The sequence below is a fragment of the Volvox carteri genome (genome assembly GCF_000143455.1).
Source record: "Volvox carteri f. nagariensis unplaced genomic scaffold VOLCAscaffold_23, whole genome shotgun sequence".
Taxonomy (NCBI): Eukaryota; Viridiplantae; Chlorophyta; class Chlorophyceae; order Chlamydomonadales; family Volvocaceae; genus Volvox; species Volvox carteri.
The window spans coordinates 726,036-749,130 of NW_003307566.1; the positions used below are offsets into that span (position 1 = coordinate 726,036).

General features: G+C 54.9%; 2 protein-coding genes across 2 annotated transcripts in view; both read left to right on the forward strand.

Moving 5' to 3' along the window:
• Positions 1 to 11,721, forward strand: part of VOLCADRAFT_91895 (uncharacterized protein) — a gene marked incomplete at both ends in the record, with an annotated part of 12,508 nt that extends 787 nt beyond the window's left edge. The window contains 19 exons of the mRNA XM_002951285.1: positions 951 to 980; positions 1,262 to 1,573; positions 2,143 to 2,268; positions 3,291 to 3,330; positions 3,396 to 3,576; positions 3,708 to 4,108; positions 4,405 to 4,535; positions 4,997 to 5,058; positions 5,500 to 5,539; positions 5,717 to 5,862; positions 6,022 to 6,238; positions 6,918 to 7,048; positions 7,293 to 7,443; positions 7,800 to 7,907; positions 8,665 to 8,769; positions 8,967 to 9,086; positions 9,745 to 9,791; positions 10,796 to 10,868; positions 11,611 to 11,721. Of these exons, the coding sequence (XP_002951331.1) occupies positions 951 to 980; positions 1,262 to 1,573; positions 2,143 to 2,268; positions 3,291 to 3,330; positions 3,396 to 3,576; positions 3,708 to 4,108; positions 4,405 to 4,535; positions 4,997 to 5,058; positions 5,500 to 5,539; positions 5,717 to 5,862; positions 6,022 to 6,238; positions 6,918 to 7,048; positions 7,293 to 7,443; positions 7,800 to 7,907; positions 8,665 to 8,769; positions 8,967 to 9,086; positions 9,745 to 9,791; positions 10,796 to 10,868; positions 11,611 to 11,721 (2,532 nt within the window). The remainder of the gene's footprint in view (positions 1 to 950; positions 981 to 1,261; positions 1,574 to 2,142; positions 2,269 to 3,290; positions 3,331 to 3,395; positions 3,577 to 3,707; positions 4,109 to 4,404; positions 4,536 to 4,996; positions 5,059 to 5,499; positions 5,540 to 5,716; positions 5,863 to 6,021; positions 6,239 to 6,917; positions 7,049 to 7,292; positions 7,444 to 7,799; positions 7,908 to 8,664; positions 8,770 to 8,966; positions 9,087 to 9,744; positions 9,792 to 10,795; positions 10,869 to 11,610) is intronic.
• A 1,004-nt stretch (positions 11,722 to 12,725) lies between these two features.
• On the forward strand, positions 12,726 to 21,414 carry VOLCADRAFT_91896 (uncharacterized protein; the record flags this gene model as incomplete). Its single annotated transcript, XM_002951286.1, has 7 exons — positions 12,726 to 13,158; positions 15,576 to 15,920; positions 17,699 to 17,752; positions 18,146 to 18,597; positions 18,950 to 19,084; positions 19,445 to 19,723; positions 21,277 to 21,414. 7 exons carry the CDS (start codon positions 12,726 to 12,728, stop codon positions 21,412 to 21,414), a joined length of 1,836 nt encoding a protein of 611 aa, XP_002951332.1.
• Between the last annotated feature and the right edge of the window lie 1,681 nt (positions 21,415 to 23,095).

Genomic DNA, 23,095 nt, shown 5'->3' on the forward strand with positions numbered 1-23,095 from the left:
CGACCTGCTAATTCCAGCTCTACGCACGACCTATGCAACACTATCCAGAGTCTGCTCGTTTTCAGAGCAGGCTCTCCTAAGAGCGTCGAGGGTCTTGGGCGGGAGATCCGGATGTTTGACCCCGAACATGGTCACCCCCGGCGAAGTGTTGTGCGCCCTTCCAGGTAAAAATGCTCGAGTGTCACTCGATGTCTTGCTAAATGAGGTGCACCATAAGTGTGGGCCTGTGCTGCAGAAAGACAGTCAACGGTCTTGTGGTGGTCCGCGCGCGCGAACGCTAGAATGCCACCATTTTTGCCGCCATACGCACCAGTATTGCAACGTGGATTATATGTGTGCATTGTATGTATGGTCAATAGGAACAATGCCGGCAGTGAAGATGATTGACTAAATTGGTGATAGTGGCCATCGCTTATTTTAGCATGTCCGTTTAATTAAAAGACCAGCCAAGAGTGTGCATCATATGAGCTTACAGGCTTTGCTCAGCGCATCGGAAGCGGAGCGGATTATCGGACAACTTGCTCCATGGACACTTGACGCTTGAAGAAGTAAGTGTTCGTCGGGAAGTCGTCTCCGCTTTGATCTATGTGCTAGTATCAAGTAGCTCTCTTCAGATAATCACGCTGGTGATTAGTTCAAAAGCAGGAGAGCCTCGTACTAACGTCTAACCGAAGAGCGCCTCGGAACGAGGCAGAGGCCAGCCAAAGCCATAGAATGAACCAACCTTGTAAGGAAATGATCAGCGTAATATTTTCAGTCGACAACCGCCTAATTTCGCTTGTTTTGTGACGCTGTACAACTTGTACACCTACAAAACCTCAGAATTTTTCGCATGTTATTCGTAGAAATGCATCCCATTGATTTTGCACCTTAAGAGCCTCTAACCAATTTTTTTACTTCCTGTCCTGCCCTATCCATCACGCAGGTGAGGTCCCAAATGGCACACACAGCACGAGTGGATCGAGCGACTGAACCTGCAGGTAACTAGACACCTTCAAACCATAAAGGGTTGAAGCTGATTTGGTGGTGCTGGCCTCATATTGGCATCGTACGCGTGCGGGAGGAGGAGCGCATTGCAACCCCTTACCACCACCCCTCTCTAGGGCTTAGTGGTGGCTGGTGGCCAGTGGGCAGTTGGGGGGTTTTGGGTCAAGGGGTGGCGGCCTGCTGTGAGTGCCGAATGAGCCCTTCCCCCCGTGGTAAGTCATCTCTCTCTCTTCCTCCCGACAAGAGGAACCCCTTAACCCTCCACACCTTTCAGGCCCACTACAATGCTCAGACCCACAGCGACGAGTTCGTTATGGAGCTGCTCGTGTCGCTCGACAAGATGCAGGTTTGTATGGGGTGTCTCCTCGCCATCATCCTCTTCAGCCCCTCGTCTTCCCTCGACCCCCCCACGCACACCCGCCCAAATTCAAATTCGAAATCAGGTTTTCGCCCACGGCCTGCTCCTCATAGATGCCGGAAGGAGTTCGTATACCCCCTGCTGGCGTCACATCTGGCCGAGCATGTGGACTCCGTGACCACCTACGTGCTGCTGTACCATGAAGTGACAGTGGCTGATCTGTTGCAGGTGGGGAGGAGGGGGGAATCAGCTGATGGGGGAATGCAGGTTGGTTTAGATCGGGTTAGGCTGAGGTTTGTGGACAGTGCGATATGGCGCTTTTATGTGTTGATTGTTAAGGTTGCGCAGCGGAGTGGACGCATTGCGTGGAAAACACTTATTGATTCGTTTGTACATAAGCTTGTTAAAGTAATGGAATCTGAAAAGTCTGAAATAAAGCTTGCCGATATGTTTCTTACCAAGCTCTATCCTATTAAGACGCACATATGAAAAAAACGAATAATATGAAATACCAAAGAATTCTTGATAAACACGATCTAGGTTATTCTAAACTTGGCACACTCACACAAAACACGCACGGGGCTTTCTTTCCAACGTCTTTCCCCTCCCTTCCCCTCCCCCCACCTTTCCCTTTCCCGCAGCTAATGGCCGCCTGAGAAGTATGTTGGGCAGCAACTGCCCTTGGCTTCCCCTTGCACATCACAATATGATGATGATGATGATGATGATGATGATGATGATGATGATGATGTTCCCCCCCTCTCACCCTCACTTCTCGTCCCCACCCCTGCTGCTAGGTGGCTCTGTACCACTCCCACGCCGCCAAGTCCCTATCCGAGGATTACGCCCTGGAGCTGGCGGATTGGTGCTACAGGAAACTGACACGTCTGAACGCGGAGGGCCACAAGCTGGCGAGCCCAGGGGTAGGAGGGAGCCGGAGGGGAAGGGGGGACGGGGTTTTAGAGGGGTAGAGGGGGGTAAGGGGGGGTTAGGTCTAAAAAGACCGGCGGGAGAAGAGCGGCGCAATGGCCTTGGGCTTCCTTTCTTCCGCATCCCCTCGCTCCCAAAACCCTCACTCATCCGCCCGCCCGGACCCCGCCTCAGACCGCACCGCGGAGGAGCTGCTGTCCATGAGCAGATTGGACGAGCAAGAGGAGAAACGGCGGGAAATCGAGTTCAGTATCACGATGTGCAGTCTGGCAATATTGCGGTACGTACGAGAAATTGTGGGATATTTAGCTGGAGTGGGGTGGGAGGGCTCGGGGACGAACCTGCGTTGGCTGGGGTAAAAGAGGGGAAAATGAGTTTGGAAGGTTTTATACATATCTGTACACGCGCATGCATGTGTGTGTACGGGAGGGCGTGGCTTAAACTTTCGGTTAGCAATCCGCGCACGCAAGGCCAAAGGTTTTTTTACTTCACCTTGTTTTCGCTGTGGGCTTTTTCACGCGTCTGTCCATCCCACACCGAAGCCATATTTTATGCAAGGCCGCCAGCCACGCGCCTGCTGTCTAACTGCCGCTGTGTCTTAGCCTTGGAGGGCAGCGATCTAAAAAGATGCAGCCGGGAACAGGGAGGCTGCCCCGACAGAGCAGCTCAGGCCCTGTGCCAAGGCGCTTTGCGGCAGCCACAGCCCAGCCCGAACAGCCTTTCCTTCCACACAGCGATGACAATACCTTCGACATTGAACAACAACCAATATGTTTTCCCAACGATCACCACAACGATATTTTTTTCGAAAGCAGCCGCAGCAACAACAGCAGCAACAAAGGCAACATTAGCGAATGAACTTTATGGCGGCAGCTCAAGCACGTTACCAGCCTTTGCAGCCGCACCCACAGCCACAGCCACAGCCACAGCGGGCAGCATCTTGCCGCAAGCCATCTCCACGGCGGCCGCCCCTCCTGCCCGCCCCTCTCCGCCCGCGCCAACCCCCTCCCTGCAGCCATCCGGGCACACGCAAAGTCAGTTGCTGCACCGCGCGCGTGAGCTGGCAGACCAGCTGCAAGCACTACGGCATTATCACGACATGTGCCGACGGCGGCGACAGCGGCGCTGTGGGGGCGGTATGAGGACCGTCAGGACGGTGTGTCGTCGCCGCTGCTACCTGGCGACGCTAGCGACGAGGACGACTTCATGGTCGAGGACGAGGACACTGGCGGCAAGGATGCGGTCGCGGGTCCCTCCTCCGTCTCCGCAGACCATGCGGATGGCCTTGTGGAGCAGCTCAGGTCCGTACTATCAGCACTTCGCGCCGCCATGCCGCGGCCTTCTTCAGCCGCGGTCGCCGCCGCCGCCGCTGGCGGCGGCACTGGCGGCGGCGTACCGCCAGCGGCAGTCCTGTCTCCGGACCATGAAACAGAGTTGTGGTGCATAGCGTCCACTCTTTGGACTGCGCCGTGGGGCTCTCTAATGTGGAAACCTTGCGGGCGGGTAGCGTTAACGTGTCGGTGCAGCTGTGTACGACACGTACGGCAGTCCCAGCGGCAGCGGCGGCACCAGTGGACCAGGGAAATGGCGGTAGTGACGGCGGTGGTGACGGCGGCCGTACACGGGCGGGGAGTCACGGCCGACGCATCCGAGTGCTGACCTACATCCCCTGTGTACGGCACCTTGCCTGCGATGCCGCCGCGCTGATTCCCGTACAGCGGCTGCCGGCGCCGCCCCATGCCGCCGCCAGCTTTGGCGATCATCAATACCATCATCATTACCATCGTGCGGTGGAGAAGGCGCGGTGGCGGCTGGCTTTCAGTTTCGCGGCAGGTCGCTCCTGGTTGCGACTTTCGCATCCGGAAAGCGCGTAGATGTGCTTGTCCCGAGATGAACATATATGCATACATACGTGCGTACATACATCTCGACTAGCGCTCACCCGTCATCATGGCTCAGGCCGTTTCCAGATGTATCGGGGAAAGCTAATCGACATATCGACGTGCTTCGAAGATCTTTTTTTCGATTTTAAATAGTTGCTGCCAACGGCTCGGGGAACATGTATCGATCCGCCGCCGCCGGTGGTGGCGGCGGCGGTCCTGCCACCACCACTTCCGCTGTCGCCGGAGGCGTTGGCGGCGCCACCTTGCCGTACTCCGCAGATGGCCTGAGCACCGTGGATCGCGAGGAGCTGCTGCTGCTGCAGGTGTTTGAGTGTCAACTGACGCGGACTCAGGTGCTGTGGAGACTGGGCCAAGAGGTACGACGGCGGTTGGTTAGTTTTTTGGTTGGTTGCTGGCCGTTGGTGGTTGCGTGGGCTTAAACCGGGCTTATACTCATGGCGTCAGAAGCGCAGAAGGCAGAAGGGTAAAGACGTTGGTGGGGTTGTTTGTGTGGGGTTTGGGAAGGTGTGGTCGGGGTCGGGGTCGGGGTCGTGGTCCTTGAGGAGAATCCAGGGGCCCGGCAGGAAGGGAGGAATAGATAGGGGAGAGGGAGGGAGGGAGGGGGTCTTCGTGCCTCGATGTGATCGTTCGTGTTCGCGCATCATCCGCTGAACTCCCATACCCCTTGCACATGAGGGTAGTCCTAGGATGGTCGAAGTGGAGGATGCAAGCGGGTCGACAGGGACCGCGACAACGTCGTGATGTTCTTGATTGTCCCACAGCCTTCCTCCCATATTGCTAATGGGACGCTATAGTTCAATTGACGCCGTACATGCAGGCCCTCGCACGGCAAACCTTGGCGGAATGTTCGTCCATGGCTCGGGATTTGCAAGACGCCAGGTCGGTGTGCAGAGGATTATGTTTGTGTTGTTGTTGTATGTGGAAGGGGGTTTAATCTTGCACATCGTACGGGAGTAAGGCATGTATGCCGAAAATGTCGGGGGGTTGTGTCCAGTTCCTGTGATTACCCCCATCCCGTGGTTCGTCTTCCCTTTTTCCCCCGTTTACACAGGTGGCAGTTGCCGAGACGTGTCGCCCAGGGCAGTTGACCCTTCTTTCCTTCTCCTTGATCCCATCATTACGATAACAATTACAATAAAAATAAATGTAAATATATTATTTATCATATTATATAGAATGATATTATTTGTAATAATGACAATATAAATTATAATATTATCAATTATAAGTAATAATATTATAATCATTGATCATTAAAATAATTAACATAATAATGTTAGCTCCTCCCTTTCCCCCTTTCCCCCTTCCTCTCCTCCTCAGGCCAGACCTCTCTTGTGTGCTCACCGGCTGGTTAGCCCAGGTGAGGAGCGGCGGCAGCAGCAGCAGTAGCAGTAGCAGCAACGGTGATTATAGCCGTAACCGTAGCTGTAGCAGCCGCACGGTAACTTGTACGGCAGGAACATTAATAGTAAGGGTGCAGGAGGCAGCAGTGGTGGAGCATTAGCTATTTCAATGTGTGCGTGTCATGTTTGCGCAGGGGCCATTAGCTATTGCTGCGGCAGCAAAGTGGAGTATCGTAGCTTGTTGGCTGCCAAGGCGCTGGTTTAGGCACCTTGCCGTACTTGATTTTGGCTCGTATCTTCATGGTGTCCTTGCTTGGATGTACATCTACGTGTACTACATGTACGGCACATGATTACGTTCTTCCTTCGCATGAAAAGACACTGCTGGACCAAGCTGTAAACATAGCGACGGGGGGATGGTCGCCCGCCGGCGGCGCTGCTTCTCGCGGCGGCGGCGGTGGTGACTCCGCGGCGTCGGATCGCGGGCTTGGCGTTGCAGCCCAAGGCCGCCGCCGCCGTCACCGCCAGCGGCTGCTGGAGTCAGCTCTGGCGCCGCCAGTTCCGGTGCAGCGGCGGCGGCAGCGTCCCTTTTAGAAGGCGATGACGCCGGTGAAGATGGTGGAGAGTACGACAATGTGTACGGCAGCGGTGCTGGCGGTGCCGGCGGCGGCCTGGCTCTCGTTGATCCTGCTGAGGCGATACCCCTCCTTGACCAGGTCGGTGGGCGGATGGTCCGGTCGGCTGGTGTGGGGAGATGTGTGTGTATGTGTGTGTGTGTGTGTGTGTTTCGGGGGAAGGGTCTCCCTCTCCTCGGCCCCGGGGCGCGTGCACAGCCGTGTACAGCCGTGTATAGCCGTGTACAGCCGTGTACAGCCGTAACGCCCCCATTGGTTTACCCTTCCCCCTGTCCACCCGACACCCTTCCCCCTCTTCTCTTCCCCCCGTCCACTTCTTGCGGTAGGTCGCCCCTCGTAGACCCCCTCTGCGCTCCATCTTGCATGGCGGGTGTTCCACGCGATTGTCATCCCGTATGTGTACGTATGTATGGAGGGGGGTATTGAGGGAGGGGGACGCCGGTTGTGCTTAGGATGAGGAAAATGGCACTACCGGGCACGGGGCAGAACAATGACGTGTGTACGAGTGTGTACGAGTGCGTATGAGTTCCCAGGAGTCTGAGGGAACCCTGAGAAGCCCGTCCAGAAGTTCATTCTGGCATTGGTACACCGTACATCATGACTTCCATAGTTTCGTCACTCCCAAAGCAACAAGGTGCGATGAGGAGCCGAATAAAAAATACACATGCGCTGTACTTCTTTCCCCTTCACCTTCTCTGATGCCAGCCCTGGGACGCTCCCTCGGCCCTCCCCTGCCCCCTCCCCTCCCCCCCCCCGGCAGGTCCTGATATGGCTCGCTCTGTGTCACCAGGCCGCGGGGGACCCCGACGTGTGCCTGCTGTGTGTGGGGGCGCTGAGGGAGGCGGGGTCGGTGCCGGGGGAGGGCCCGGAGCTGGAGGCCCTTGAAGTCAGGTGAGGTAGGTGGAGGGGTGTGTGTGGGGGGAGGAATGGGGAGTAACGTGTCTGTGTGTTTTCTTACGTATCCCTGCCCTTAGTACCCATGTACCTCTGTCGGTTTGATAGGTCATTAAGGCGCTTGTATGCGTTACTCTACAACCAACCTTCACCTCCCGAAACTGCAACTTCCCAACCTCCAACCATTTCTCCAACCTCACGCTTCCCACCCCACGCCGCTCCACCCCACACGCCGTCTCAGGGCCCTTGCTGCGACGGGCACTCATCCCCTGGAGGAGCTTGTGGCGGCAGAGGAGGTGCTGGCCAGCCGGCCTGATGCAGCTGTGGAGGTGGTCTGGGAAACACTCCAGTCGCTGTGGAGCAGTGACCCGCGGGTCAGGGAGGCGCCTGAGGTACGGACACACACATCTCCCTCGCCTGAGGGTCCCCGGAGGTTTTCGGCGATGTAGACTTATATAACCCTAGGACTGCGCGGCCGGACAGCTTATGCACCTAGGGTCCGTAAAGGGTAAGGAACGCATATCGGGTGGGCTCCGCTCCCCTTCCCGGTCTCCCTTCCTCCCAGCCCAGTGGTGCGGCTGCTAAACAACTTGGGTTTTAGAGTTTTAGGGTTTAGGGTGGAACTCCTACATCAACATACTCGGGTCTAGCCCTAACGAAGGACCGTGATTGCCTGTATCTGTTGTTGCCTTCATTCTCTCTGTCCGGCGCCGGTGGGACCCTGTGGGACCCTCACGTCGATCGGCAGGCGCTGTGGCCGGCTGTAGCGGCTTTGCAAAGTCGGGTGCCGCATGACGCCGCCTTCGCGCTCGAGTTCCTGCAAGCCGTGTACGACATTCGCATGACAGCGTCTGCGGTACGACACCTGCACCTTATCGGGCCCAATGCAAGAAAAACTAGCAGCAGCAGCAGCAGCAGCAGCCTGGCGGCCCCCATTGCGAGATGTGTTATTTTGCACCTGTATGGCGTTTATACGATGAGGTGGCAAACCCTCTTTCGTCAGCCAGGGTTTAGGGCTGCAGCCGCAACCTGCCGTACCTCCCTTGCATGATCGTGTATTCAGATGGGTGATTGCCGAATTTGAATGTGTGGGGATAGACTAACTCCTGGAAGGGCTTCAATCCCCAAGTTGTGGTCCGTAGCTACTTTGTGCGGCGCTGTGTACGATACTATATGTATGTACGACAAACACAAAGCAGCACGTGACAATTGGACGAGCGGGAAGGCGGATACGGACCGGGGCTATATATGGAGTACACTGTGCACATCTCTACTGGGGAGAAGGAAGTGATCATGTGGCGCGGGAACAGGGGACTGTGGGCCAAGAACGCGTCAAAGTGTCGTATTGTCGTATACAGATAGTCGCACGCCCCGAAACGGCAGGTTGGTGTTGGCGGGGCGTCAACGTCGTCGACGGGGCCGGCAGCGGCGGCGGCTGCGCAGAGTGAGGTGCTGGCGGCGGCCGACCATTTGCCGCTCTCTGTCCTGGGCCCGCCTGAGCAGCGGCGGCGGCATCGGCGCCGGTAACGGGTGGTGTACCGGAGGCTGTACGGCGCTTGTGTGACGGCCACCCCTGTCTCGGTCATCCGCCACATCGCCATCGGGTTGTAGAGATGGAGGAGGCGGGGAAGGAGGGAGTGGAGGAGAAGTGTCAAGAGAAGCGGGACGAGGAGCGGGAGGCAACTCGGGCTCAGCTGCGTCTGGCGGCGTGGGTGCTGGTGAGAGTTAGGGGAGAAGGAAGGGGCTGGGGGGGTTGAGGGGGCACAGGGCGCCAGAGTACGGCTTTCTTTCTGTCCTCTTGTCTGTCCGTCTGTATGTCTGTATGTACATGTTTCCTGCGATCGCCTCCGCCTTTGCGAGGCAGGTTGCAGCACGACTTCACATCCCCTCCGCCGCCTCCACCACCCCAGTGCAGTTAGTGCCCACGCCTGCTTGCACGGGCAGTGCACGGGCACTCTCCATCTCCAAAGCCGGACATCCGCAGCAGCAGCCGCCGCCAACGTTGCCCGCTCCCGCCGCCGCCGCCGCCGCCAGAGTGTGTTTCCTTCCTTCCAACACGAAAGGAAGTAGAACATGACAAAAACGAGACCAGAAGAGAGAGCATCCCTTCATTCCAACACGGAAGGAAGTAGAACAGAAGAAAAGAGACCAGAAAAGAGAGCATCCCTTCCTTCCGACCTGGGACGGAACAAAAGAGATAGCAAGAAGCGAATAGAGCCCGCTTCCTTCCGACCTGGAAGGAAGTAGAACAGAGGACAAGAGATAGAAAGAAGCCAAAGACCACGCAACCGGACGCAACGGAGCTTGGCGTACCAGACGCAACCGAAGCTCTGATGCACGGGCTCCTCGTTTACCCCCTTGCTTGCTTAGCTGCTCCCAATGTGCCATGCTCTGCTTTGCTCACTGTTTTCACTTGCAGGTTATAGCACTAAGGCCGCCCTCTCAGGCGATCTTTGCTCGCTGCTCGCAGATCGGCCACCTTCGCCCATTGCTCCGCCTAGCGCCTTTACCGTCTGTCTCATGCCACCTATACAATGCGTACTGGACTAATCTTCTAGCAGCTCAATCAACGCACGTATGCTTGCTGTTCCGCTCTGGTCCCTTTCCCTTGTCGTTGCCATGGCGCTTAGTCGGCCGAATACTATCACTCTCTTGCCACGCTGCGCTGGCTTCCCCTTCCCCTCTTCAACCAGGTAATGGTGCTCGGCGGGCTGCGGCGGGCATCCAGCAGTTTCCGGAGGTCAGAGCTCGGGCAGCGGCTGCGGGCCCTAGCCTGCTCAAACGCATAAAGGACACTGGCTGTACAAGACCTTCCCGACGGCCTGATGCTGCGGCGGCGGCCCAGGCCTTCCATCGGCATGCAGCCAGGTTCTGGAAACTGCGTAACCGCTAGTTGTCACAGCCAGTGCAACGTGCATCACCGGCCTCAGTCCATGTGGACGCGGGCCAAGCTCATTATCCTGTCTCGTTCATTACGCTCACGCTCTGCTGTTTGCTGCCTTTCTCGAGTTCGGGGTCGGGGGTTTCTCAGCTAACAGCTTTATTTTTCTTGTTGCAGCTGTACAACTGATACTGTTCCTCTATTTCCTGCCTTCATCGCTGTGTTTGTGTACGCTTGAACCTGCTGCTGGCTTCAGGAACCAGGGCTGCGTTGCACACGACCGTTGTCTGCATTGCTTGTTAGCATGCCTAACAACATCACACAAGTGGCTTTGAAGCCTGTGTTAGGGTGAAAGGTGTAATAAGATAAGCACTGCAGCATGCAATAGGACTGCAAGCAAACTATGTGCTTGTTTTGTGAGTCTCTCTGCGCACCGTGACGCATGTTGCGTTGTATGGCCGTGCAGGCTGCTTGGCGGCAGGCTTGTGTTCTGCATGCTACGTAGCTGGCGGCTTGCTGCAGGGCTCGACGACTTCCTCCTTGCATCGTCCTCGGCATGGTCCTGCTGCTGTTCTGTTGCTTTTCTCGCCCTCTGCCGCCATCCTTGTTCTTCCGCTTGTCCCTTCCATCGTCCTCTGTCGTGTCTGTGAGGTTGTGCTAGCTTGAATTCTCGCTTTGGTGGTCTCTTTATTGGCTGTCATGATGCTGCTTGCCGTCCTGTCGTCAGGGTCTGCTTGCTGCTGACCTCCAGTCCTTGTAAGTGGCCTCACGGAAGAATTTGCATGGACTCCAAACAACCTGCCCTCTCTGCTGCCCATTACCCGCGACTCCATTTGGCACCTTCCCTCGCCCTTCTTTCACAGTGCCGCCGCTGGGTATGCCCCCGGGCATGCCGCCACTGGGGATGCCGCCACCGGGCATGTGGGCCCCCGGCCAGTAAGGAGCCGGCAGCTGCTGAGGAGAGCAGCAGCTAACGGTTGGCCCGATACGGATATGGCCCGGCAGCATAACAGAAGGGCAGCAGCTGGTGGCCGGCTTTTCAACGGGGTGTCGTCCTGGCATGTGGCCCAGCAGGCCCAGATAGGAGTAGCAGCTGGCATGTGGTTCTCTACTAGGTTGCAGCTCTGGGATGTGGCTCGGCGCTGACCTGCAGCCGATGCCTGCGTCTTGCACCATCACTGCGGTGGCTGTCAAACATGACATTCTTGGGTGCATGTCGGGATGGAGCCGGTCTGGAACGTTTGCAGCTGCCACGGCTGTGCTGTGTGTTGGCGCCTCTCGTCTTGTTGTGTGTGGCCGGCGATCTGGGGGGGGGCCAGGCAGAAGCTGCGGCAGCGAGCAGCAGGACAGCTGCACACACGCTGGTTCGCCAGGCCTGCCTGTGCATGCATGGCGCTGTCTAAAGTTTCAAGGAGCCAACCGGCTGTCGCAGGCTGTGGCTGCTGAAACTGATGTTTGGGTTTTGGTATCAGGGTGGCCCGTTCAGGCGTATGGGAGAAGGCGCTACATGGAGCATGCACGAACTTCTGTGTTGGGGGACGCTAAGAGCGCTTGGGACGCTAAACCGCTTGGGGTAAGATCTTTACTGAGGTGTGTTGCTTCCAGCCTTGCAAGCCGGCTACGTATTTGCGGCGGTGACAACTGTGTTCACTTCATAGTGCTGCAACGAACACCGGAGACCGCGACCATCGGTCTGGCCCCCGAGTGTCTGGTGGCAAAGCACAGGCTCCCGGCCGTACTTGCTGAGGACGGGCTGGATATGCCGCTGTGCTGTGTATATCTAATGTAAACAATCGCCACTGTCACGGTTACGTATAGTGCACGATTGAACACCATGATCCAAATTGGGCTTATGTATGAGCCAGTAACGGCTGTATGATACAGGTAGGTGCGGTAAATGGACTCTTAATCAGATCTGCAAGGTCCCAGCGTGCTGAAGTACGGAGGCTTCGGATCATCAAGTGTGATTCAGCTTCATAAAATTTTCCATAGTTTCCTAAAACTGCTTGAGGGCTGCTATAACGCTTCTGTTTACCTTCGTCTGGGCCAAGCTGTGCTCATGTAGTGGGGGTGCTCACGTGAGCCAATGTGTTGGTGTTTCCACTTGGCCGCACACTAACATTAAGTTAAAAAAATCTCACACCTGGCTCAGCAAATCACCCAAGCGATAAGAAACTAGTTACTTACTTTAATAGAAAGTAAAAGTTCTCTTAAGAAATCGCGTAAAGGGGCTCCGTACGTGAAAAGCTGAAGGGCCCACTGGAAACGCCTCGTACATTAAGTCCGCATTAGTGGCACACTAGTTATCAGGGCCTCAGACCTGCTGATAACTTTCAAAGTGGACATTAACTTCCGAGGGGGAAAATTCATAGTCAGCCATTTTCCTTCCCTGAAGGCCCTTCCTTGACTTTTGTATTTTCCTTTATTCACAGCCGCAAATAGCCCGCTGACCAGCGGAATTCCGATCATGACCGGTCGAACTGCCTACATTCCAGCAATTAGCCGACCAAACTGTATTGATTTGTGCATTAAATTACACCCACTCTTACTATAACAATGGTTTGGTGCCTTAATAGCAACCTGTCGTATGGTTCCGGGGCGCTTAGTGGAAACACCTGTTCAATCGCCACACACTAAGTCCACGTTAAAGATAATATTGGAAAGTTAGTGTGCGGCCAAGTGGAAACACCCTGTTAGTTACCACCTATACAAATTGCAACAATGGGCCCCAAGAAGCGGCCTTCTGAGGGTGGGGCGTCATGCGCCTCGTCCAAAAGGCAAGCCTTGTCCAAAATGTCCAGGCCGGCATTTGAGACTAGGTATGCTGGCTGGCTGGCTAAAGGCCTTGTTGGTAATGCTATACTGTTAAAAAAGAGGAAGCTGAAGCTGCCTTATGATGAGGTCATCGATACTATTTTCCCAAAAGTGTTCAAGGATGTCCTCACAGCAAGCGCGTGTGTAATCCAGCCCCCGAGCCAAGAGCGGCCCAAGTACTTAATCTTCTGGGAGCTGCTTAAAAACCTGCTTTCATTCCAGCCACTGGACAAGCTTTTCGGCGTCTTCGTTGGTGGTGACGATGAGGAAAGCGAAGATGCCAACGTGAGCGACGAGGAAGATGACGAGGACGAGGATGATGATGAGGAAGATGACGAGGAGAATGACGAGGAAGATGATGAGGACGAGGATGATGATGAGGAAGATGACAAGGAGGATGACGTGGAAGATGGTGAGCACGGTATGTGGGTTGCACCCTTTCAGTGTGCGCATCTTCGCATGTTGCGTACACGCCCCCGACCATGGTCCCCAGAGCCCAAAAGGGAACGCACCCGGTCAGGAGTCGGCAGACTACGATGTTCGTCGGTCCAGACCTGCCTTGAAATCCCGGATCCTTCCATTCTGCCGCTGTTTGAGCTGCCATACAGCCTTAGGACCCATCAGCAGTACCTCTTGTGATTTCTGCAGCCGGCATAACGGAAGGACCCGTTGCACCCGTCTGATTTGCCGACACCTGCACCCGGTTGACCCTATCACACATGCGTGCTCGTCATGTGCGTCTCGTCATGTGCGTCGTGTGCAAGTGTGCTATATGTGGCACACCTCAGTTGTGCCAGCCTACTGCCAGCCACTCAGGAAAGTAACATAGGCACCACCAGGGCTATGCTCTGTTTGCACCCTCGCTTGCCTGTCTGCTCGCTACGGCAGGCATCCAAAGCCCTAGCATGCCCTGGAGGCCAGACTCTCCAGAGGCTCTCTTGCCACTTGCCACCTGCCCTAACCAACCAGCCTATTGCATAGCAGGATTACCTAACATCACTGCGCAGCCTAGCTGCTGGTGGCACGCCTTCCTGCTGGTGGCACACTCATGCCATGAACCTGGGGGCTAGGGGGTGTTGCCACTGCCGTTGTTTGGAGTTGTTACAGTACCAGTGCACTAGCAATGAAAGCCAGCCCTGCAGTTGCAGGGGAGAAGTCACAACTTTACAGCAGAACCACTGTCTGCCTGCTGCTCCAAGGCTGATCTGGCTGTCTTGATGGTAAACCAAGGCAGCAAACACAGCAAATGAGTGCACACACACACCAGACACACTGCATTGTCTGCTCAGGCACAATGTTCAGATGAACCTAGGAGCATGTGTGGCGTGGCCTGGCTTGAGGCTGCCTCGCGCATGTACATGTAGGTGTGCATGTATGGTTATGTGCATGCACCCGGTGAGCCACATTCGCAAGGGTAATCAGCTCAGCACTCGGCTGTTAGGGTGCAAAAGCAAATGTGCAGGCGGACGCAGATGTCCAGTCCAGAAGATGGATGCTCATCACAGGTGAGCACCTGGCTCCACCAGCTCACATGGCACTTGTCCCTATGAACACAGAGGGGGGTTAAGAACGTTCTTAAGTCATTCTTAGCCCAGCCAAATTGATAAAATTGAATAATCATTAGAACATTCTTACACTGTTCTAAGAATGTTCATATGACCTCCGTTTATCTTAAAACCGTTCTTTCAAATTCTTTAGCATTCTTCAGGGCCCAGCAGTCTTACGTATTCTCTTCCATTCTTTGGGGTGTTCTTATACATTCTTAGGCCAACTTATTGATTCTTTGTCTAAAGCATACTTAGCTGCTCTTTGGCCGGTTTTAACTGTTTTTACCATAGGTTCGCTAAGTATGGCATTCATTCTTAAGTCATATTCTCAGGAAATTCTTTTTGCTGCGTACATTCTTAAGCCTTAAAAATGTGGGATTCTTAAGGGGTGGTCATGATGAAAAAGCCATTCAGACACATGTACTGACCTTTGCTTTCTCACCTGTACTTCTACTGGTAGGCGCCCTTTTCTGGTATCTGCAGACATCTTACATTCAATTCCACGTTATTAGATGTACTTCGCTGGGATCGGACCTAAGACTACGAAACTTTTGTGCTGAAACCTATCACTATACCTATGCTTTAAGAAAAAGACACCTTAAGATGCTAAAATCTGTCGCAAGACACCTAAGTTCTTTATCTATGCTAAAACGTGTGTGTATACTGTGAGCTGCACCAAGTGCCGTTCATGAACATATGTGCGTGTATGACAAACAACTCAACACCTGTTCAGCAACTCAGCTATCAGCCCTGGCCCCTGTACAAAAGAACTGGCGTGCAGCCTGACATGGCCACATACCTGCTGCAGCCCACTGCCCAACACCATCCCTGGCTGCTGCAGCTGCATGAAAAACAAGAGGCACCCCGAGGCCACTGCCATGTTTAGCTGAATCCAAATGGAAGCATCCTTGCTTGCCATGGAGAGGCTGGCAGACTCATGTGTTTTCTACAAGCCCCCACAAGAAGAGTTTGGGGCTACTGAAACTGTAGCAGTCACTCACCTGGGTGGACGACTGGCTTTGCGGAAGCATGGAATTTAGAGTCCTCGCTGAGGCAGGAAGAAGTCCAACCCAGCGACAAGCACTAGCATACATAGACCCGTACGAAACAATCTGAGATGGCGGCAGCAGAGTCTTGAACTCTGAACACCAAGTAGTCGTGATACTGAAGTGCCTCACCATAGCACCCCACCCAGGTAGCTTACATCTCGGCCTACCTGCCGGAGATTCCCTACTATGTTCCTGCCATGCTAGGATACTGTTGGTGTACCCTCCGGTGGCAGGGTGGTACAGGAGGGTATCCTCCGGTGGCAGGGTGGTACAGGAGGGTACCCTCCGGTGGCAGGGTGGTACAGGAGGGTATCCTCCGGTAGCAAGGTGGTACAGGAGGGTATCCTCCAGTGGCATGGTGGTACAGGAGGGTATCCTCTGGTGGCAGGGTGGTACAGGAGGGTACCCTCTGGTGGCAGGGTGGTACAGGAGGATATCCTTCGGTGGCAAGGTGGTACAGGAGGGCATCCTCCGGTGGCATGGTGGTACAGGAGGGTATCCTCCGGTGGCAGGGTGGTACAGGAGGGTACCCTCCGGTGGCAAGGTGGTACAGGAGGGTATCCTCCGGTGGCAAGAAGGTAAAAGAGGGTATCCTCCGGTGGCAGGGTGGTACAGGAGGGTACCCTCCGGTGGCATGGTGGTACAGGGGGGTACCCTCCGGTGGCAGGATGGTACAGGAGGGTATCCTCCAGTGCCACCCCTTTGACACCGAAGGTTCTCCCCAAAGGGGAGGAAGCTTATCCCTTACGGTGTACCTCCCATGTCCCTTGGGTGTCCCTTCCCCGTGTCCTTTGGTGTCTCTTCCATGTCCCTTTGGTGTCTGTACCCTGTCTTTTGGGTGTCCCTTGGGTGTTCCTTGGGTATCCTTTGGTGCCCTTGGGTATCCCTCCCATGCCCCTTGGGTGTCCCTCCCGTGCCCCTTGGGTGTCCCTTGAGTGTCCCTTCCATGTGTCCTATGGTGTCCCTTTGGTGTCTCTTCCATGTCCCTTTGGTGTCTCTTCCTGTCTTTTGGGAGTCCCTTGGGTGTCCCTTCCAAGTGTCCTTTGGGTGTCCCTTCCACGTGTCCCTTTGGTGTCCCTTTGGTGCCCTTGGGTATCCCTCCCGTGCCCCTTGGGTATCCCTCCCATGCCCCTTGGGTGCCCCTTGGGTGTTCCTTGGGTGTCCCTTTGGTGTCCCTTGCAAGGGACACCCAATTGGGTGTCCCTTCCATGTCCCTTTGGTGTCTCTTCCATGTCCCTTTGGTGTCTCGTCCCTGTCTTTTGGGAGTCCCTTGGGTGTCCCTTGAGTGCCGGAGACCGAATTTATTAAAACCTTCATTGACAGCTGCACCTGGCTAATTATTAACCACCAAGCGTCCCCTTGGTGGCAGAATGCTCAGTCAGGATGCAGTGGAGGGTCGAGCACAGGATATGGATAGGAAGGAGAAGGATAGAAATGTGAACCCAGGAAGAGTCAACACCAACCCACCAAGGATGAGGATGGCAGAGGATGAGGGAATGCAGTCAGCAGGGTGTGGGATGTTAGCAAGCATTGGCTTGAGGATATGGAAAGGGGGTGTAGGATGTATCCAACTGACTGGATGCATGTTCATGCATCCTGCACCTGCCAAGACTCCCCAAGAATGCAAGGATGGGCCGCCATTTTGACACCCTCCATTAGTGTACACTGATGTATATGCAGTGTGACCCACTAGATATTCATGGTGATTGATAGGGGATTTAATTATTGGCTACATTGGTGTAGCCATCGATGTAGCCATAGATATCTATGAACTCGCTAATCCATCTAACAGGTCTAAACCTGTTAGATCTCGCATTATTAGATCTAAGGTCTAGACCCAGACACATGTTGATGGTTTTCATGAAATTTCATGGTATGTTCACTGTTTCACAATCACTGTGATATATCACAGATAGGTATATATATATATATATATATATATATATATATATATATATAGGTATACCTATCTGTGATATATATATCTAGGTATATATATACATATATATACATTACCTATCCGGGAACTATAAGAGCTCCATCAGGCATTCATAACATAATGTTTTCATGGCTGATGCAGTCTTAATGCATACTTATATGACATACTTACATAAAACCGCTTAATCCCAGTGTAAGAATGTTTAAGAATGCACCCACGCCGACATTCTTATCATTCTTAAGGCCTTGAAAGCTATAGGACCCAATGGAAGCCAATACCTAGGTATAGTGCCCCCACCTTCTCTACCAGGTGCAATCATTCTGTTTTGAAGCCAAAATGGTGTTGTCCTATTACCTACATACTGCTATGCATGCCTAAGTACTACGTTTACCCCTTTGCTTTTGCTTTGTCCCATAGACTTCTTGCTGCATGCTGGCTTTGAGGAGAGCTTGGAAGGGCTGTTGGCGCAAGGTATGCAAGGGGTTGCAGTATGGCTGTGGGATGAAAGCTATGGCCTGGCCTCGTTGTTTCATGCGCCATCATTGTATGTTCATGGTCCTGGGTTGTGGTTCTGGTTGGAGCAAATATTTACTGCATTGACTTGATGAAGTACTACACCACAGAGGCTGTGAGCTAATTGCTCAGGCACGACAGCACTGCTGTGAGTCTCTCCTTTTACCAAGCCAATGCCCATGGCTCTGGTTTGGAGCATGTTACAGTCACATATAATGCTCTGGACCATTCTAAGACACGCAGCTGACCATACACCCAAGGCCATTGGCCATTGCTCTTGGGAGTGAGGCACCTGTCCCTAGATGACTGTTCATGTCTATTCATCTCCCTGCACGATTTCTGCTGCTGCAGGAAGGTCCGAGTTTGTCCTCGTCCGCTCCAGCCCTGGTGAGATGGGGAGAGTGCACTCCGAAGCCTTGATGGCAAGCATTCGGTCCAAGTGTTGCACCCCCGTGCTCATCGTGGAGGTGAAGGCAGCTGTGGATGTCGAAAAGCACCTATGGCAGCCGCTGGCTACTGTGCTTGAGCTGGCAGAGGCAAGCGGCACAGAGGAGCCAGTGTGGTTGCTGCTCACGGACATGCAGACGTGGTACTTTGCCAAGGTCCAGCGTGCGGGGCCACGGCCACAAACAAATGAGCAGGGTGCAGCAGCAGCAGCTGCACAGGCACCAACTTTGGTTGTGCCACAGGACCCACCTGCCAGCCCGATGCGAGCCAAAGCGAGCTTGTATGTGTACTCCATACAGCTGTATGAGCATATCTATGCTGGCTTGAACACGACTTACAGCTCAGATTACTACCAGGTGTGTGGGATGAAGTGATAAGGATAGCATAAGGATGTGTGTGTGTCAGGGCACCAAATCTGTGGAAAGACGCTGGTGAAACTCTGGGTATCGGTGTGGGGTCCATAGGACCTCGTGTGCGACATTCCCTTTTCCTCTGCCAAACTTGCCTTATCCCTACACTGATCTGTTGCTAAAGTGCTCACATCTTGTTACTTCACATCTGCATGTATGCCATCCTCATTTCAAAGCTTTTATGTCATGATGCAATCCACCAAAGACGTTTTGCAGGGGAACATCATCCTTAAAAATATTTTGCCTGCCGGTTTCTGGTTGTGTATAATAAGTGCTGCCCCTCCCTGCACTGCCACAGGTGCTGGAGCAGTTACTGAAGATCATGTACCCCGGCCTGGACCTGCGGGAGCTGCCAACACGCCAAGATGCTGGCCAGGAAGTGATCAACTCGCAGACAGAGAGCTGGGCCAAGGAGTCCCTGGCGAATGCCAAGGTGCGGTAGTTGCCTACAATCAATGCCAAGGCTGTTGTGCTTTAGTGACTGTGGTGCTGCTCGATGCCAAGGCAGTTGTATGCCATGTCAGACAGCGGCAACTGTGTTCACTTCATTTTGTATTGCAGGCTGAGCTCCACTGGTGCGAGACGGGGCGCCAGTAGTCATACCATGATCCAATGCTGTGTGGTGTGTTCTCCTTCTTTATCTTAACAGTCAGTGCTGGTCTTGTACTGTCATACTGCGGACTGTGTGACCCGTGTTCAACTGGCGAAGTCATCTGCCTTGTGTCAAGGTTTAAATGGATGGTGATGTTGTTTAATGTGTTTGGGTGCCTTCATCATGTGCTTGCCTCCTCAGAAAATCGCTAACGCCAAAGACTTAGCGGTGAAGAATGCAAAGCTGGAGGTGAAGAATGCAAAGCTGGAGGCGGCGGTGGCAGCGGCCAAAGACTTGGCGGCAGAGTACGCAAAGCGGGCCACGGCGGCCGAAGACTTAGCGGTGGAGAACGTAAAGCGGGCCGCGGCGGCCAAAGACTTAGCGTCAGAGAATGCAAAGCTGGTGGCGGAGAACGCAAAGCTGGCTGTGGCGGCGGCGGCGGCCAGAGACTTAGCGGTGGAGAACACAGCACTAATGCAGGTGTGGCAGGCACTGCATGCACACACTGTAAAACCGCAAAGCTGCAACAAGCACCGGTCCAATTAGCAGCTGCTGCTGGACTGCAGCATAGTGCTGGTTTACAGAACGAGTAGGGGGCAGGCGGTGGCAAACACTGATGCAGCTGGCGCTGCTAGGCCACAGGATAGTGCCGAAGGTGCAATGCTGCCGGCTGGTTGGAGGTGGCAGTGCCGGCTGTTTGCATCAAGGCGCTGCCTGGCTGCAGCATAGCGCCTGCGATGCGTGACGAGGGCTGGCTGGAGGTGGCAGCGCTGGCTTATTGTCCTTCTTTGTAGTAACAGTCGGTGCATGTATTGTTGTACTGCAGATTGTGTGACCGTATTTGACAACACTATGCTGAAACGACCTCTCCCTGTGTAAAGACGGTCAAAGTAATGGTGATATTGTTAAAAGCATTTGGTACCTCCATCATTGCTTGCCTCCCCAGGAAATCACAGCATTGCGTACGCAGCTGGCGTTGCAGGCGAGCGCTGCAGGACAGCCATGCTGACACAATCACCGGCCCCTCCAGCGGCTGCTACCCAGGTTTGCAGAACAAGTGGGGGGCTGGCGGTGGCAAACACTGGCGCTGCTGGGCCGCAGTATAGTGCCGATGATGCAAGGTAGTAGGCTACCTGGAGGTGGCAGTGCCGGCTGGCTACGTCAAGGTGCTGCTTGACTGCAGTATAGTGTCTGCGATGCATGACGAGGGCTGGCTGGAGGTGGCAGCGCCGGCTGGCTATGTCAAGGTGCTGCTTGGCTGCAGTATAGTGTCTGCAATGCATGACGAGGGCTGGCTGGAGGTGGCAGCGCCGGCTGGCTATGTCAAGGTGCTGCTTGGCTGCAGTATAGTGTCTGTGATGCATGACGAGGGCTGGCTGGAGGTGGCAGCGCCGGCTGGCTATGTCAAGGTGCTGCTTGGCTGCAGTATAGTGTCTGCGATGCATGACGAGGGCTGGCTGGAGGTGGCAGCACCGGCTGGCTGTCATCGAGCTGCTTGGCTGCAGTATAGTGTCTGTGATGCATGACGAGGGCTGGCTGGAGGTGGAAGCGCCGGCTGGCTATGTCAAGGTGCTGCTTGGCTGCAGTATAGTGTCTGCAATGCATGACGAGGGCTGGCTGGAGGTGGCAGCGCCGGCTGGCTACGTCAAGGTGCTGCTTGGCTGCAGTATAGTGTCTGCGATGCATGACGAGGGCTGGCTGGAGGTGGCAGCACCGGCTGGCTATGTCAAGGTGCTGCTTGGCTGCAGTATAGTGTCTGCGATGCATGACGAGGGCTGGCTGGAGGTGGCAGCACCGGCTGGCGGCATCGAACACGCTGATTGTGCTGGCGGCGTGGCAGGCCTGGCTAACAAAAGCGGCAATGGCCCACTGCAGTTTAGAGCCTGTTGTGTTGGACACAAGGGCTGGCTGCCGGTACCAGCGCCGGCTGGCTGCAGCAAGGCACTGCTGGGTTGCAGCATTCCGCAGTTAGTGCTGAGGAGGGCTGGTGATAGTCGGCACCTGCCGTTTGGACCATTGTACCGGCGGTGCAGTACCAGGGCTGGCTGGTGGTGACAGCACTGGGTTGCTTTGGCAGCAAAGGCCGGCTGCAGTGTAGTGCCAGCAGTCGGTGGCTGTCGGTGGTTGCCGGCTGCCTGCAGCAAGGCGCTACCGGGCCTCAGCATGGTTAGCGTGAGCAGTAAATGGGCTATAGCAGTCTCCGTGCTTGCAGTATGTCTGGCCTTCAGTGTGGGACTGGGCTAGGTGCTGGTGGGCTCCATGCTTGCGGTATGTCTGGCCTTCAGTGTGGGACTGGGCTAGGTGCTGGTGGGCGGAGGTTCAGGTTCGGCTTGGGCTCGGTGTTCGGCATGGCAGCCATGCCGTGCTGTTGAGTCCTTTTTGTAATAGTCGTTGCATGGGGTAGGTTGTGTCACGCCTTAACAAGTTAGCCAGTTGTTGGGAAATGGTGCTGCAGGTAAATGTTAGGTTTTTGTAATATATCAGGTACTATAGTTCAAGGACGTGGCTTTCCTGGACATGGTGATAGTGGTCCCCAGCCTTTGTGCATGCAGAGATTCTAGTAATCCAGCACAGCCCCTGCCCACTGGTTTGGCTCCTGTGCTGAGTGCTGGCTGGCAGGGGGTGGTGCAGGTGCCGGTGTGGGCTGAGGCAACCACTTGACGGGTGCCGACAAATGGGGTGCAACACAATAAACTCTGCACGACCCGTTTGCTAGCACCCTTGATGTACAGACCGCTGTCAGGGTATGCAACAGCTCTCTTGCAGGATGCCAATGTCAATACTACCTTGGGTTTTAGGGTTGACCCTAAGATGCGAATTGTGATGAGTGTACACTTTGTAGAGGTGGACCTGACTAGCAGATACGGTTGCCTTCCACTCTGAAAATGTACTGATTCGCTTCTGTTTGCCTGGCTTTGGCTGTGTCGAGAATGGTAACTCATGTGTGAGGCCTCACAGCCTGAGCTGCATCGGGGTTGTTGTCTGTTTGCCCTGCGTGCTTGCAAAGAGGGCAAAGTCAGGGCGGGCCATGCCAATCCTGCCCTGACTGCAAAGATAACTCGGGTAGGCTACCTGGGAGGGTTAGGTTAGTACGGCGGGTGGGTTAGTACGGCGGATGGGTCAGACAAATAGACAGAGAGAGACAGACAGACAAAGAGAGAGAAACAGACAAAGAGAGAGAGACAGACAAAGAGAGACAGACAAACAGGCAGACAGACATACGGACAGGCAGGCAGACAAACAAAGAGAGACAGACAGACACAAGACAGGCTTCCGGCATTAACGTCCTCAACGATGAGGTTGATCACGACAACACTCCGACAGTTGTTGTTGCTGCTATATAGATCCCTGTCAGCGTTACTTTGACGTAATGACCCGTCAACTGCAACCCCACAACCAACCTTCCACGCATGTCAGCTCGTAGGGGCAAAGAAGGAAATCTAAAACCCCAAAACCCTAAAACCCCAGTTGGGGCCATGTGGCGCCACTCACCCACCGACAGCTCAGAACCTGGGCGCTGCTCCCACCACCACCACCACCACCACCACCGGGCATCGACGGCGATGCCGACGGTCCAGGAATAAGCATCCCGAGCAGTTTCCCCGCTGCCGACATCACAACAGAACAACACCGCAACCGGGTCGACAAAGCCCCTCGGGGGCCCCCACCGCCGCCGCCACAGCCGCCACCGCTGCTGCATCCAGCATCTACGGGGGTGTCAGCGGCCGTGGCAGCGGCGGCGTCAGGCCCCACTGCTGCTGCTGCTGCCGCCTTGCCATTGGAAGTGGTTGTTGCGGTCAGTGCCAGTCCGTGGTTCCATGACGTCCAGGCAAACCACTCGAGCTGCTCCGA